The 15,001-nt window shown below is 39.7% G+C and overlaps 1 protein-coding gene across 1 annotated transcript; it reads left to right on the top strand.

Annotated features, from left to right (window-relative positions):
* The first annotated feature begins 3,048 nt into the window (after positions 1 to 3,048).
* On the top strand, positions 3,049 to 5,262 carry LOC129625209 (beta-defensin 127-like). The gene is made up of 2 exons (XM_055543326.1): positions 3,049 to 3,097; positions 5,012 to 5,262. Exons 1-2 carry the CDS (start codon positions 3,049 to 3,051, stop codon positions 5,260 to 5,262), a joined length of 300 nt encoding a protein of 99 aa, XP_055399301.1.
* The last annotated feature ends 9,739 nt before the right edge of the window (positions 5,263 to 15,001 follow it).

The raw sequence follows: 15,001 nt of genomic DNA, 5'->3' as shown, positions 1-15,001 counted from the left end.
GATAGTAGTAATGGTGCTAGTTGTTTTCTTTCTTCTCTTTGTCTTTATATTTCCAGATTCTTGTTAATAATGTATGTAACACAATAAAACTATCTTTAAATACTATTTTAATTGACATAAGAAGAAAAATAAAACAAAACTTCAAACATGCTTCCCGGCTGACCCACTTAAACAATCAAATGTGCTCTCTTAACTCCTAACTCAGTAGAGCTTGGTGGATGAGTTATCCAGAAATTTATTACACTCATGTCCTTTTTTAAGTAGTATATTGAAACAATCTGTCCTTTAAAACCCCCAGTGGACTTTAAGGTCTTTAGATTTAGTACTGATTAGTGATGTCTTCCTCTTTAAGAAACGTCATGTTCTTTATTCTTCCACCTCACTCGTGGGAACAACTACTCCCTACTTTATGGGATCAATCTAGGAGATTTTCCAGGCACACAGACTGTCTAGCAGCAGGGACTAGAATAGATGCTGCTGCTGCTGCTGCTGCTAAGTCATTTCAGTCGTGTCTGACTCTGTGCGACCCCATAGACGGCAGCCCACCAGGCTCCCCCGTCCCTGGGATTCTCCAGGCAAGAACACTGGAGTGGGTTGCCATTTCCTTCTTCAATGCATGAAAGTGAAAAGTGAAAGTGAAGTCTCTCAGGTGTGTCCGACTCTTCACAACCCCATGGACTGCAGCCTACCAGGCTCCTCCATCCATGGGATTTTCCAGGCAAGAGTACTGGAGTGGGGTCCCATCGCCTTCTCCGAGATATACACATCAGTTCAGTTCAGTTCAGTCGCTCAGTTGTGTTGGACTCTTTGCGACCCCATGAATTGCAGCACACCAGGACTCCCTGTCCATCACCAACTCCCAGAGTTCACTCAAACTCATGTCCATCTAGTCGGTGATGCCACCCAGCCATCTCATCCTTTGTCGTCCCCTTCTCCTCCTGCCCCCAATCCCTCCAGAATTAGTCTTTTCCAATGAGTCAACTCTTCGCATGAGGTGGCCAAAGTATTGGAGTTTCAGCTTTAGCATCATTCCTTCCAGTGAACACCCAGGACTGATCTCCTTTAGAATGGACTGGTTGGATCTCCTTGCAGTCCAAGAGACTCTCAAGAGTCTTCTTCAGCACCACAGTTCAAAAGCATCAATTCTTTGGCGCTCAGCTTTCTTCACAGTCCAACTCTCACATCCATACATAACTACTGGAAAAACCATAGCCTTGACTAGATGGACATATGTGCATTTATACATGCCAGCACACACATATAGTATTGAAGTGAGAGTAAAGAGACATCATTTTTTCTAAGATGCTCATTTAATGTTACCTGTGGGACAAAGGGAGTTTTCTAAACAAAAAGTTAGTGAAGAAGACAATGCAGGTTAGATATAGAATGTTCTCCCCATTGTAGAGGCAATATATTTTATTAATATAAATAATCTCTTTCACCTTCAAATCTCAAAGATCTTTTTCAGCCCCTTCCTCTTTATATTCTCTCCCTATCTAGAATACAGTCCATGATTTACTTCAATAACTCTTTAGCTAGAACTCTTTTGTTCCTCTTCTTTTAGTCGTTTGAGTCCTTGGGCCCACTACAAACCTGTATTGACCCAACTATCTGTTGTGTACATTTCTGCATTTAGATAGACAAGTGTTGCTGGGGGTATTACACAGAAGAATGTGTTGATACTACTTAAATTAATGGTAATCAATCTCAGCTAGTTCATCTACACTGTCCAGAAGCTATTATATTGTATCTGCTCACAGCCAGAGCCTGAGTGAGAAATTGTTAGGAGTGGTAGAGACAGTATAATCTCCAAAAGCTTATTCCATAGATGATATTAGTGTCCTGGTTGGGATCTAAAATGAGCTGCCATGATTCAAAAAGATTTCTGAGTTGGTCTTAGACATGAAAATGACTGAAAGCAATTGAAAGGAAAATCTGTTAACTTTCTGTTAATCTTTCCTAAGAGTTATAATGTCATAGAAGTCAAAGCCTGAATAACAAAATCACTCACACAGTTTCTTAAACCTGCATTAATAAGAAATGTGTTGTTAAAGTAGAACAATCCCCAGAAGAATTCTCTCCCAACCTCCTCCAAGATACCTCCACATAGATCAATGGACAGGGAAGTCTTCCCAGAAAATAGAACAGAAAGATAGAAACTAACTAAAGAATTCTCTACACTTGCAGGAAAGAAACTTTTGCCATTATGGTCCATCAAGATGATACATTCATTATGCTATGTTATCTCTGTATTTTCTCCCCATTTTTACTGTTTCTAAATGAAAATTTTATTGTAGTCATTCTTTTTTTTCTTCCATCATTGTATATTGCTTGTCATGCTGCATGTTCTGTCGCTAGATTGTGTCCAACTCTTTGTGACAGCATGGACTGTAGCCCTCCAGGCTACAGCTCCCTGTCCATGGGATTTTTCCAGGCAAAATTACTGCAATGGGTTCCATTTCCTGCTCCAGGGGATCTTCCTGACCCAGGGATCAAACCCGCATCTACTGCATCTGCGTTGGCAGGTGGATTCTTTATCATTGAGCCACCTGGGAAGCCCATATTGCTTTTCTGTGAGTAACTAAATTTAGCTAGGATATAGGGATAAAAATTGGCTACCATTTGGACTGGCCACAGTGTTAGACACAATAGTCAGAGACTTAGATGAATGCAGTCAATAGAATAGGCTTCATTTATTTTATGTCTTTATTCATTCTTAGAAGTAAGTTCAGGTCTACATGTCTATCTAGGCAGACAGCCAAAGTAGAGAAAGCACAGACTTTTCTCACCAGCAGTCTACAGCCTACAGAATGGCATCGGGTGTGATGAGATGGAACACACTGTTTCTCTGAATCCCATGTGTGGGTTAAGTGAGTAACCAAATTTCCTGTGTCTGCCCACATATTGCAAAATCCGCAATTCAGAAATTTGGGGGCACACTTAATATCATACCATCTGTTCTGGTTCATTGTATAAGAATCAGTCTCTGAGGAAGGTGACATAGTGGACCAAGAGACCTGGTTGTCACTTCCTCTGGGAAGCTTGACCATGAGGCTCCTCCTGATCATTGCAATTCTGCTATTCCAGAAGTTCACAGGTAATCCAGAGATTTTCAGGGGCTCACTCAAACCCCATTGGTGGTATAGTGCTGAGCGTAGCTGCTTTCCAGGGGCTCACTCAAATCAATAATGGATAGAGTACTTTCAAAAACTCAAGGGAATTTTATAACTCACAGTAGGAAAAGATAAGGCCCTAGGAATGGCTGAAGTCTATCAAATATCATCAAAAATTCCCTCTTCCTGAGTGCTTCTACTATGGTACTATTCTTAAAAGGAGTATTCATAGAGCTAAAAAGAGGTCATAATTTCCTCTGAGAAAGACTCACTACAGAAGGACATAAGACCAATAACTGGGAATATCCTTATTTCTTAGGATATAGAGATTTTATTCTAGCACACACCCTTATTTTCTTCCACTCTGATACTGTATACATATATTTTAATCTATCAATATTATACTAGCGTGTGTGAATAGTGGAAGAAGAAGAAACTTTGGATTCTGTCTTAAGAAACACACCTTCAACATCTACCACTTTATCAACTTTGGATAAAAGGTGAAGACTCACAGAGCCTTAGTTTCCCCATTTGTGGAGATAATGACACCTTGTTCATGGTAGGTAGGTTTAGTTGCTCAGATCCCCATGGACTATAGCCCATCAGGCTCTTCTGTCCTTGGGATTCTCCAGGCAAGAATACTAGAGTAGGTTGCCATTTCCTCTTCTGGGAGATCTCCCTGACCCAGGGATCAAACTCAGGTCTCCTGCATTGCGGGCAGGCTCTTTACCGACTGAGCTACCAGGGAAGCCCTTTGGTTTATGGGGAATTTATTAAGTGATAAAACATCCAGCATAAGGCTTGGCACATACTAAGAATTTAAAAATTAGCTTCCTTTCCTCTTTCACAACCAGATCTCTTGTATTTGCTTGTTATTATAGAGCAAAAATGGCCTACTTCTAGCTCCTTAAATTTCTAACAGTCAAAGGAACTCTAGAACCTGGTATTGGAGACAGCATCTTTGTTCTCAGCCTTCATCCTCCGGGGTTAGTACCCAGAGGATAGTACAAGCCCTGAAGCCAAAATATGAACATCCTAAACTCTTAGATTATTGAAAATATTTAGGATCACTGAAGGATAGAACATATCATGGTGAGCAAAGGTCTGGAGGAATTCCTTCCTCTGGAAGTAGAAAGAGAATGGGGAGTCATGGAGGAATAAAACAAATCTAAAATTATTGTGATGACATAGAAGTCAAAGGAAGATATGCATTGATAAAAATGTACAATACTGAGAAGCAACAGGGGAGGAAGAATGTTGATGGGGGGAAACATCTGACTGGGCCCAAAAAAGTCATTCTTTATCATCGTTACAAGTATGAACCCAAGAGCAGAGTCTGAGTCAGACATAAATACATAGGAACAAATGATTGTATTCTGAGCAGTGGTAAAGAAGTGGTACACTGTTACGTTAATGTTAAGTCACTTTCAGTCATGTCAGACTCTTTGCGACCCTATGGACTGCAGCTTGCCAGGTTCCTCTGTCCATGGGATTCTCTAGGCAAGCATATTGGAGTGGGTTGCCATTTCCTTCTCCAGGAAGTAGTACCTTAGAAGCATTCAAATAGAGGCAGATTTACTGAGGTTCTCAGATGGAGCATAGCATAGTTCCATAGCCAGAACTCAAGGATTCGACTTGTTTATTTCTGTAAATAAGACCCACTGCTCTTGGTGAAGTCCATCAGATGTCGGGTGGAAGCCCAGAACTCTAGAGGATCAGCTAGGCATAAACATTGAGGTTCACCCTCTTGGAGGGTAATATCTGTGGGACATTACTGATATATGTTCTGTGAGTCTCCCATATACCTTATCCTTACAAACATCCCCTGTCTTCCCCATGACCAAAATTGCCTTTTGTCTCAAACTCTGACCTTGGCCTATTGTTCTTTATGCGCACAGTAACCGAACAACTTAAGAGATGCTGGAATCAACATATACACGGATACTGCAGGAAAATATGCAGAACAACAGAAGTACGTGAAGTACTATGTGAAAATGGAAGATATTGTTGCATCAATCTTGTGGAACTGGAAGAACATAAAAAAATTACCAGACCACCTCGTCCAAAGCTAAGGACATTGGCACTTACTTTTTCTCAAGATTATTTAATTGAACAGAATTCTACACACTCCCACAGAAAGCCTACATAAATCAAACACAATTTCCTGTTCGTTTCTCAACCTGTGCCATTGATCTAAGATGATATAGTCCACATCCTCTCCTTTCTTGTTCCTAGATCCCCATAATGACCCTAAAGAACAGTCTAATAAAGCTCATTGCCAGTTTTCTGACTCACTGTTCTTTAACCAGAGATTGAAAACTCGATATATCAAATTATGAATTGATAAGGGCAACAGAGAACCTACCCTTGAAAGGGAGATATAATGAATACACTAAAAAATCTATAACATGGAAGACTGGAAGGAGACAAGTAGACATGTAATTCAGGAGAAGAAATATGAAGCTGAGTATTCAAGAGAATTTGTGAGTGAATTTAGGATTAAAGTGGTGCCTTGTGAAATATGTAGGATTTCAACATCTGAGTGTTAGTAAAGAAGGTAATTTGAGTGAACAACATGAAATCAACAAATAGAAGGAAATTAGAAAGGACAGGACATTTTAGGAGAATATACGTGCACTTAGTTTGGTTTAAGAATAGAGTACCCAAAGTTGAACTATGGGTAAGTCTAGTTTCTTTAGTGTGTAAAAGCAATGAACTGGGAAGATGGAAATGAGTAAGATTCCACTATTATGGAGCTCACTATATAAGGAGGAGACAGACACAAGTATATAACTGCAAGACTAAAGATTTTATTTTCTTTGTTGTTGTCGTTGTTTAATGTGTTACCACTAGTAATGCATCCTTTCTGTGACTGGGGCCCTTACGAGTTTGGAGGAAAATTAAGGACCTAGGAACTGGTCTGAATTGCACTATTGTATGAGACCTATCGCTGTCTCCATATGCAAAATGACATAATGACAATCCATTTATACATTCCACCTAATTCTTAAAGATATACGTTTTGGAAAAGAGTAACACGAGTAGTTATGTATGGATGTGAGAGTAGGACTATAAAGAAAGCTGAGTGCCGAAGAATTGATGCTTTTGAACTGTGGTGTTGGAGAAGACTCTTGAGAGTCCCTTGGACTGCAAGGAGATCCAACCAGTCTATCCTAAAGGAGATCAGTCCTGGGTGTTCATTGGAAAGACTGATGTTGATGCTGAAACTCCAATACTCTGGCCACCTGATGTGAAGGGCTGACTCATTTAAAAAGACCCTGATGCTGGGAAAGATTGAGGGCAGGAGGAGAAGGGGACAACAGAGGATGAGATGGTTGAATGGCATCACTGACTCAATGGACATGGGTTTGGGTAGACTCCGGCAGTTGGTGATGGATAGGAAAGCCTGGTGTGCTGTGGTTCACAGGGTCGCAAAGAGTCGGACATGACTGAGCGATTGAACTGAACTGAACACAAAAAATTTCCTTTCCAACTCCTTTCCACACTATTTTCCAGTTTTTTTTCTTATATTATTTCACCGCTATAATATCCATCATGAATCTGTGGTATATGTTCTCTCAATTATCCTCTTCTCTTCTGTTCTTGGACTGGAGCACAGAGTATATAAGATGTCCCCAAAGTATTGTGTAGTGCCAAAAAGTAAGGACATGCTATAAAAATCAGAAATATGAGGCATGTAAATGGGACATAGGAGTCACTTTGAAAGAGTTTTAAATGACCAAATTTGGGGCAATTTGAGTAATAAAATAAATAACATAACATTGGATTATAAATACAATGCAGAAGTTAACATCCATGAGTTCATACTGGTATGAATAAATAGACGAGAAGAAACAGATTTTTCTGTACAGAAGAATTCCAAGTAATTAATATAAATACTTCCTCCCTGAGGAGGTGGAGCTTCACCTCCCTCTCCCTTGAATATGGGCTGTTTTCAGTGAGTTGCTTCCAAAGTGTAGAGAATGAAAAGGAGCAAAAAGTCACTTTACAGTGGGTAAACCTAATAAAATCATGCTGTAGGTTTTATGGGAAAAGCATGATAGCATGAACATATGATGTGATGAAAATGGCTTTCATCTTTGCTGTCTTCCTCCCAAAAACCCATAACTCTGGTCTAACAGTGATAAAAACATCAGAAAAACCCAAATTGAGTGGCAATCTGCAAAATATTCAACCCGTACTCCTCAAAACTGTGAAATCCACCAAAAACAAAAAATTTCTGAGAAACTGTAACAGACCAGAGGAGGATCAAGGAGACATGACAACTAAAGGTGGTGTGATATTCTGTGTGGGCTCCTAAAACAAGAAAAAATGTTAAAGAAAAACTACTGAAGCCTGTGTGGGCCCCTAAAACAAGAAAAAATGCTAAAGAAAAACTACTGAAGTTGTAAGAGCAGAGCTTAGTCAGTGTACTTAACTGACAAATGCATCAGGGTCGTGTAAGATGCTAACAACAGGGAAAACCCTGTACTGTCTTTGCATTACTTTTCTATAAATAGAAAGTTGGTCTAAAATTAAAAGTGTATTTCAATTTAAAAACTAAACACAGAATCAATCTGACAGTAGTCTCTCTTTTCCTACTTGTCTAAGAGCCTCTCATGTTATATCTTTAAACATTTCATAGAATCAACTAAGATTCAACTCTGTATAGGACATGTATAAATTACAGGTTGTTTCTTGATGACTTAAAGGATAATTCCCATTTTCTATTTCTTTCAGTCAGCTTTTGTATTTTTGCTTTGTTGTTTTTCCTGTTTTTTAAGATTTTCAAATGTATTTGCGTAAAATAACTTGCAATGTTTTCTTTGTCTTTTTCACATCTGTAAGATACATGCTGGTTGACGTCTGCTTTGCGACCTTTGTTATTTCTTTGCTTTTCTCACGTCTCACTATTCACTTATTAAACAAATGTTCTTCATTAATTTTAGTTGAGTGTCCACTTCTTCAGTGTCTTTACTTATGTTCTTACTTTCACTTGTTTTTCAAACAACTTCACACGCAATAAAATCACCTGTGTTTTATTTTTTATTTGGTGGAAAATTGTTTTACAATACTGTGTTTGCTTCTGCCATAAAGCAACACAAATCAGTCATAATTATATATGTGTAAATATATATATATAAATTCCCTCCATCTTGACCCTGCCTCCCCTCCCCTCATCCCACCCGTCCAGGTCATCACAGAGCACCAGGCTGGGCTCCCTATGTTACATAACAACTTCCCACCATCTATCTACTTTACACATGATAGTGTATATGTCAATGCTACTTCCTGAGTTAATCTTGCCTTCACCTTGCCCCTCTGTGTCCACAAGTCCATGCTCTACTAGGTTCATCAGTACTATTTTTCTAGATTCTGTATATATACATTAATAGATGATACTTGTTTTTCTCTTTCTGACTTCTTCACTTTGTATAAGAGACTCGAGGTTCATCCACCTCACTACATTTTACCTGTGTGAAATACAATGTCTACTGTTATGTCTGTTATTTCTACTTTTTTAATTTTAATATGCCCTTTTTCCCTAACATTGTTAGATGAGTGTTTATCTCTTTTATTTTTAGTCTTTCTTCATTCCATACATGAGAATTTTAAAGCTATAGTTCCCCTCTCTACAAAGCACTAACAATATCCCAATTTTAGCAGATAGTATATGTTTATTATTATATTAAAAACCTTCTCATTTTTCTTAGATAAGAGTACATAAATAGAACCTAGATTACATAAAGACTATAGGGACAAATACTGACCATGAAATTTTCTCAATTAATTTGTAATGACAAATACAGTAATACTGCTTTGTGCTGTGCTTAGTCACTCAGTCTTGTCCAACTCTTTGTGACCTCATGGACTGTAGCTCGCCAGGCTCCTCTGTCCAGGGGGATTCTCCAGGCAAGAATACTGGAGTGAGTTGCCATGTCCTCCTCCAGGGAATCTTCCCAACCCAGGGATCGAACCCAGGTCTCCCACATTACAGGTGGATTCTTTACCAGCTGAGCTACTAGGGAAGCCCTAAAAAGAGCTGAGGAGAGGGTAAATGAGCTACTAAACAATAGGCATAAAGTTTCAGTTGAATGATATGAATCAGTTGTAAAGACCTTCTGTGTGATATTGTACCTATACAATAATATACTGCACACTTGTGTAACATTACAATAAATGCACATCCATATTTTCTAACAGGGCAGGTAAATGTTAAGTATGGCTTCCCTACTGGCTCAGATGGTAAAGTATCTGCCTGCAATGCAGGAGACCCGGGTCGATCCTTGGGTTGGGAAAATCCCCTGGAGGAGGACATGGCAACCCACTCCAGTATTCTTGCCTGGAGAATCCCATGGACAGAGGAGCCTAGGAGGCTACAGTCCATAGAATCACAAAAAGTACTGGAGCTTCAGCTTCAGCATCAGTCCTTCTAATGAATAGTCAGGGTTGATTTCCTTTAGGATTGACTGGTTTGATTTCCTTGCTGTCCAAGGGACTCTCAAGAGTCTTCTCCAACACCACAGTTCAAAAGCATCAATTCTTCAGCAACTCAACCTTCTTTCTGGTCCAACTCTCACATCTGTACATGACTACTGGAAAGACCATAGCTTTGACCGTATGGACATTTGTCAGCAAAGTGATGTCTCTGCTTTTGAATACACCATCTAGGTTTGTCATAGCTTTTCTTCCAAGGAGCAAGCATCTTTTAATTTCATGGCAGCAGTCACCATCTGCAGTGACTTTGGAACCCAAGGAAATAAAATCTGTCACTGTTTCCATTTTCCCCCATCTATTTGCCATGAAGTGATGTGACCAGATGTCATGATCTTAGTTTTTTGAACGTTGAGTTTTAAGCCAGCTTTTTCACTCTCCTCTTTTCGTTTCATGAAGAGGTTCTTCAGTTCCTCTTTGCTTTCTGCCATTAGGGTGGTATCATCTGCATATCTGAGTTTGTTGATATTTCTTCCGGCAATCTTAATTCATCCAGCTTGGCATTTCACATGATGAACTCTGCATATAAGTTAAATAAGCAGAGTGACAGTATACAGGTGGCACTAGTGGTTAAAAAAGAAAAACAAAACAAAACCCACCTGCCAGTACAGGAGACATAAGAGACACAGGTTCAATCCCTGGATCAAGAAGATCACCTGGAGGAGGGCACAGAAACCCACTCCATCCTTCTTGCCTGGAGAATCCCATGGACAGACGATTCCATAGGGTTGCAAAGAGTTGGACACGACTGAAGTGACTTAGCATGCACACACATGGAGAGATAAGGCTCATTGATTTCTTTATCCAAGATGAGTAAATATTAACTTCATGAAAGCTACTTATGACTAATACTTCAACCAAGCAACATCAATGGATGTAACCACAAAAGGTTCAGTTCTGTTCATTTAGAAAGCATGACTTACTAAAAATTTTACCTAGTTCATGAAGAGCTTTTTAAATATGTCCTTCTCAATTTATAAGGCTTTAAATTTCACTCCTTTTTTAAAGTTTTTAATTTCAGCTTTATTGAGGTATAATTGACGTAAAATTGTAAGACATTTAAAGTGTACATTGTGATGATTTGATATATGTATACATTATGAAAAGAATCTCCTGCTTAGTTAGTTAATATATCCATCACCTTCACGTTCTTTTGTTTGTTTTGGTGAGAATGCAAGTTCCACTGTCAGCAAACTTCAATTATACAGTACAGTACTGTCAACTATAGTCACAGTATTTTCCATTAGAACTGCAGACGTCATTCATCCAAATAGCTAAAAGTTTATAAATTTCAGACTATGGAAACAAACAGACTATGAAATTCTTTCAGAGATCCTAAGAGTAATATTTTCCCTGTTGTGTCAACTGGATGTTCAAATTGCTACTAAAAAGGGAGATGGAACATGAACATTAAATGAGCTTCAGATGGTGTATTGGAATTATCATTAGCTGTTATCACTGCCCATTACTCCTGCCCCAAAAACTATTTGTGAAAATATTCAAACGTCTTGCTTTTTCCTAATAAATTTTTGGTTGCTAGTCAAACTCTCTGTATTCATTCCCAAACACACAAAGTTGAGACATTCAGATCTGTTTAGACCTAAGAAATTTCATTAAAAAGAGCAGTAATACCTGAAATGCTATGAAATACTACCTCACATAGAAAATGGAGGGACTAACTGCCACTTCTACCAATATCTTCACTTCATATCTGTATCAGCCATGTTGCTAGCATAAGGCCCAAAACATGAAAAATATTCATTTAAGTTTGGAGTGTTAAAAGAAATGAGCGAATACATGAACAAATAAATCCAGGGGAAAGTATAAGACTTTATTACGTGGAAAATCAAGTTCACAAAAGAAGTAGATCAATTTCTTGCCCCTCCCCATCAGATTAGGTGGCCCTTTTGATTTAAGAAGAAGAGAGGAGACCAGTGGAACAGCACTTGGTTTATTGTGGAATTGTGCCAAGTGTGACAGTGGGTAAGATAACATAGTCCAACTTCAGATCAGGCTTGCTTGAAGGTTCAGGTTGTTGTATGGCTTGCTGATGTGTTTTCTTTTTGCTTTCATTGATGCAGCATAGTTTTCCTTTTGTACATGGTTTGTCATATATTTCCCCCAACATGCATTTCTTCTTGCAGTAACCTGCTATGGTACTAAAGCATTTTCTGGACCGCGCTGTGTCTGTGCACAGGAAACAGCAATGAACCAGATTAGTTCCTGAGGCAGAGAAGAAGAGTTATGTGGTTCCCCACAAGCTATGGCCTCCTGTGGTCCCAAAGTGAACCTTATGATGAGAGAAAACTCAGAGTCTCCTCCCTGAAACTCATCCCAAATTCAAACATGTAAAATCCCAGGTTCCTAGCCAATGTTCAGAGTCAGCACCCCGTCAGCCCTAGACGGTATCAACTTGTCACCAGGGCACAATTCAGAGTCAAACTAACCTTTAAAAGAACATCACAGATAGAACTTTTAAAGTTAACAGTGTCATTACGTTTCACGCTCATTGATATGGGCAGCAGAAGTCTCCCTTGGCTGATACTTCGTGGGTCTCAGCATATTGCTATTGAAAACTCCTTCCTTCATTCTTTTCACAACTTGGCTCCTCCTATCTCCTCTCTTCTCCTCTCTCTCTCTCTTTCTCTCTCTTGCTTGCTCACTCTTGCTGTCTCTCTTCCCATCCTCCTTTTGATCTCAGATAAATATGTTGTCCACAGATCAAACTCAATTCCATGTTTGCCTGTTTTCCCACACATTCAAATTGTCACCTATTCAGAGTATTGCACGGAGGTTATAAAGCTCCTTTTCCAATTCTTTCTTTGCCCTTATAAAGATGAAAACAAAGATATGATTCTCCATATTCTAAATTCCACAACCAGGATCATCTTTGAAGGTTAAAAGGACATTTATAGGGCCACAAAAAGACAACCTACCTTCCTACAACAGCAAGGAAGAGAATTCTCACATGGTGGTCAGAGCCCCCACCATGACTTCGGTGCTGCACTTTAGTAAACTCATGTAATCCTTGCATAAGTACAATCATTGTGGAACTGAGTCATTATCCTTACGTGATAGATGAGAAGACTGATTTTCAAAGGGAATAATTAGCTCATGTCATACAACTAGGCAATGAGGAAGATGTATTTTAACCTCACATCTACAGGACTCCACAGCTTCTACTGTTCACATTACTGTTGTAATATAGGCTGAAAATGAATTTAAATGGAAAAAGAGATGGCCAGATTCCTGGGTGAAAACTGTTCACCATCATAAAGGTAATGCTAGATGATGGAAGGAGAGGACTTCTGAGAGTTCAGCCCCAATTTCTTACCTTCCTGGAACCTGTCTTCTAAGACAGACTCAAGTCAGGCACCCAGGGCAGTGGGTTCTTTAGATGATCTCAGCAAGATATCAACTATCTTGAAGGCCCTGCCCTTAGTCCTGTGAATAGTAATATTTCCTCGAATTTCATGGTGCATTTGGACAAGTTACCTTCAGATACCTCAAACAGCAGGATAATGAGGATCAGAAACAGCTTCATGTTTACAGACTTCCCAAGACAACTAGGCAGCAGAATTTCTTTGTCCAGTGATCTGTGTCACACAACCACAGAGAGTCTTTCAAGATGAGACACAGCTTTGGATGCTATTAGCATTCTGAGCTCTCATTTTAACCCACATGGCAGAAGATGAAATTCAAGTCCACCCCCACTTTCATTCCCAAATATGGAGTTCACAGTCACCGAAAGTTTCATCACATCACATTTACTCCCCCTTCCTCAGGATATGAGCTCCCAGAGAACAAGAACAGTGGTTTCTCCACCTGGGCCATCAGCCCACTTGGGTCAAAGTGGGTTGGCCATACATCTTGGTTTGTGTGGGTCAGTCCTAGTTCATTCCTTCTCTTCCAATGTCCCATCCAACTAGTACCACCTTTCACTCACAAAGGTAATTCATCTGGAAAGTTGGATCATTAACTAATTCAGGTAAACACAAGCATGTGCAATAATAATTTTATTCATTTCTTTATTTTTGGCTGTGCTGGGTCTTCATTGCTGCTTGCAGGCTTTATCTAGTTGCAGTGAGGGGTGATGCTTTCTAGTTGCAGTGCACAGGATTCACATTGTGATGGCTTCTCTTGTGGAGCACAGGCTTTAGAGTGTGACGGCTTCAGTAGTTTTGGCACAAGGACCATGGGGCACAGGCTCAGTAGTCGTGGCACACAAGCTTAGCTGCCCCCATGGTTTATGTGGAATCTTCCTGGAGCAGGGATCAAACCCGTGTCCCCTGCATTGGCAGGTGGGTTCTTAACCATTGGACCACCAGGGAATAATTTTCTTAATGTATGAAACGTTCAGAAAATTCTCTAAGAGAAAGATTGCTTTTAGGCTTGACTAGATAAATTGATGTTATTTCAGTTTCCCATAATGTCTTATCCATCCAGTAAAGCTCAATTCCAGGGCTTCCCTGGTGGATCAGTGGTTGGGGAAAAAAAAACACACTTGCCAATGCAGGAGATGTGGATTCGATTCCTGGGTCAGGAAGATCCCCTGGAGAAGGAAATGGAAACCCACTCCAGTATTCTTGCCTGGGAAATCCGAAGGACAGAGGAGTCTGGTGGGCTACAGTCCATGGGGTCCCAAAAAAGTCAGACACAACTTAGCAACTAAAACAACAAAACTCAATTCCACAACTAAAATCTTTCAAAGATCAAGTCTCTTGAGTACGGTGTTCAACTCACTCTGAACTGGTTCTCACTCTCCTCTCTTGGGCTTTTTTTTAATGGAACCAGCTACATTTCTGCCAAATTAGTGTTGGTGCCCCTACTCAACTTGTTACTTCCATAACCTTTTGTTGTTCAGTTGCTAAGTTGTGTCCTACTCTTTGTAACCCCATGAACTGCAGCACACCAGGCTTCTCTGTCCTTCACTCTCCCCTGAAGTTTACTCAAATTCATGTCCATTGAGTCAGTGATACCATCCAACCATCTCATCCTCTGTCACTCCCTTTTTCTCCTGCCCTCAATTTTCTCCAGAATCAGGGTCTTTTACAATGAATCAGCTCTTCACATCAAGTGGCCAAAGTATTGGAGCTTCAGCTTCAGCATCAGTCCTCCTAATGAATAGTCAGGGTTGATTTCCTTTAGAATTTGGTTTGATTTCCTTGCTGTCCAAGGGACTTTCAAGAGTCTTCTCCAACACCATAGTTCAAAAGCATCAATTCTTTAGCAACTCAGCCTTCTTTCTGGTCCAACTCTCACATCTGTACATGACTACTGGAAAAATCACAGCTTTGACTATGCAGACCTTTGTCAGCAGTGATGTCCCTGCTTTCTAATATGATTTAGTACGTATTTTAGTCTAGGTTTGTCATAGTTTTTCTTCCAAGAGG

This window comes from Bubalus kerabau, chromosome 13, assembly GCF_029407905.1.
Source record: "Bubalus kerabau isolate K-KA32 ecotype Philippines breed swamp buffalo chromosome 13, PCC_UOA_SB_1v2, whole genome shotgun sequence".
NCBI classification, from domain to species: domain Eukaryota; kingdom Metazoa; phylum Chordata; class Mammalia; order Artiodactyla; family Bovidae; genus Bubalus; species Bubalus kerabau.
This window is presented reverse-complemented; position numbering and strand designations above follow the sequence as displayed.

Bases quoted from the DNA above. Each gene is read 5' to 3' on its own strand.
- LOC129625209 (XM_055543326.1), top strand. From the start codon at position 3,049: ATGAGGCTCCTCCTGATCATTGCAATTCTGCTATTCCAGAAGTTCACA. The intron at 3,098-5,011 runs GTAATCCAGAGA...TTATGCGCACAG, and splicing joins GCTATTCCAGAAGTTCACAG to TAACCGAACAACTTAAGAGA.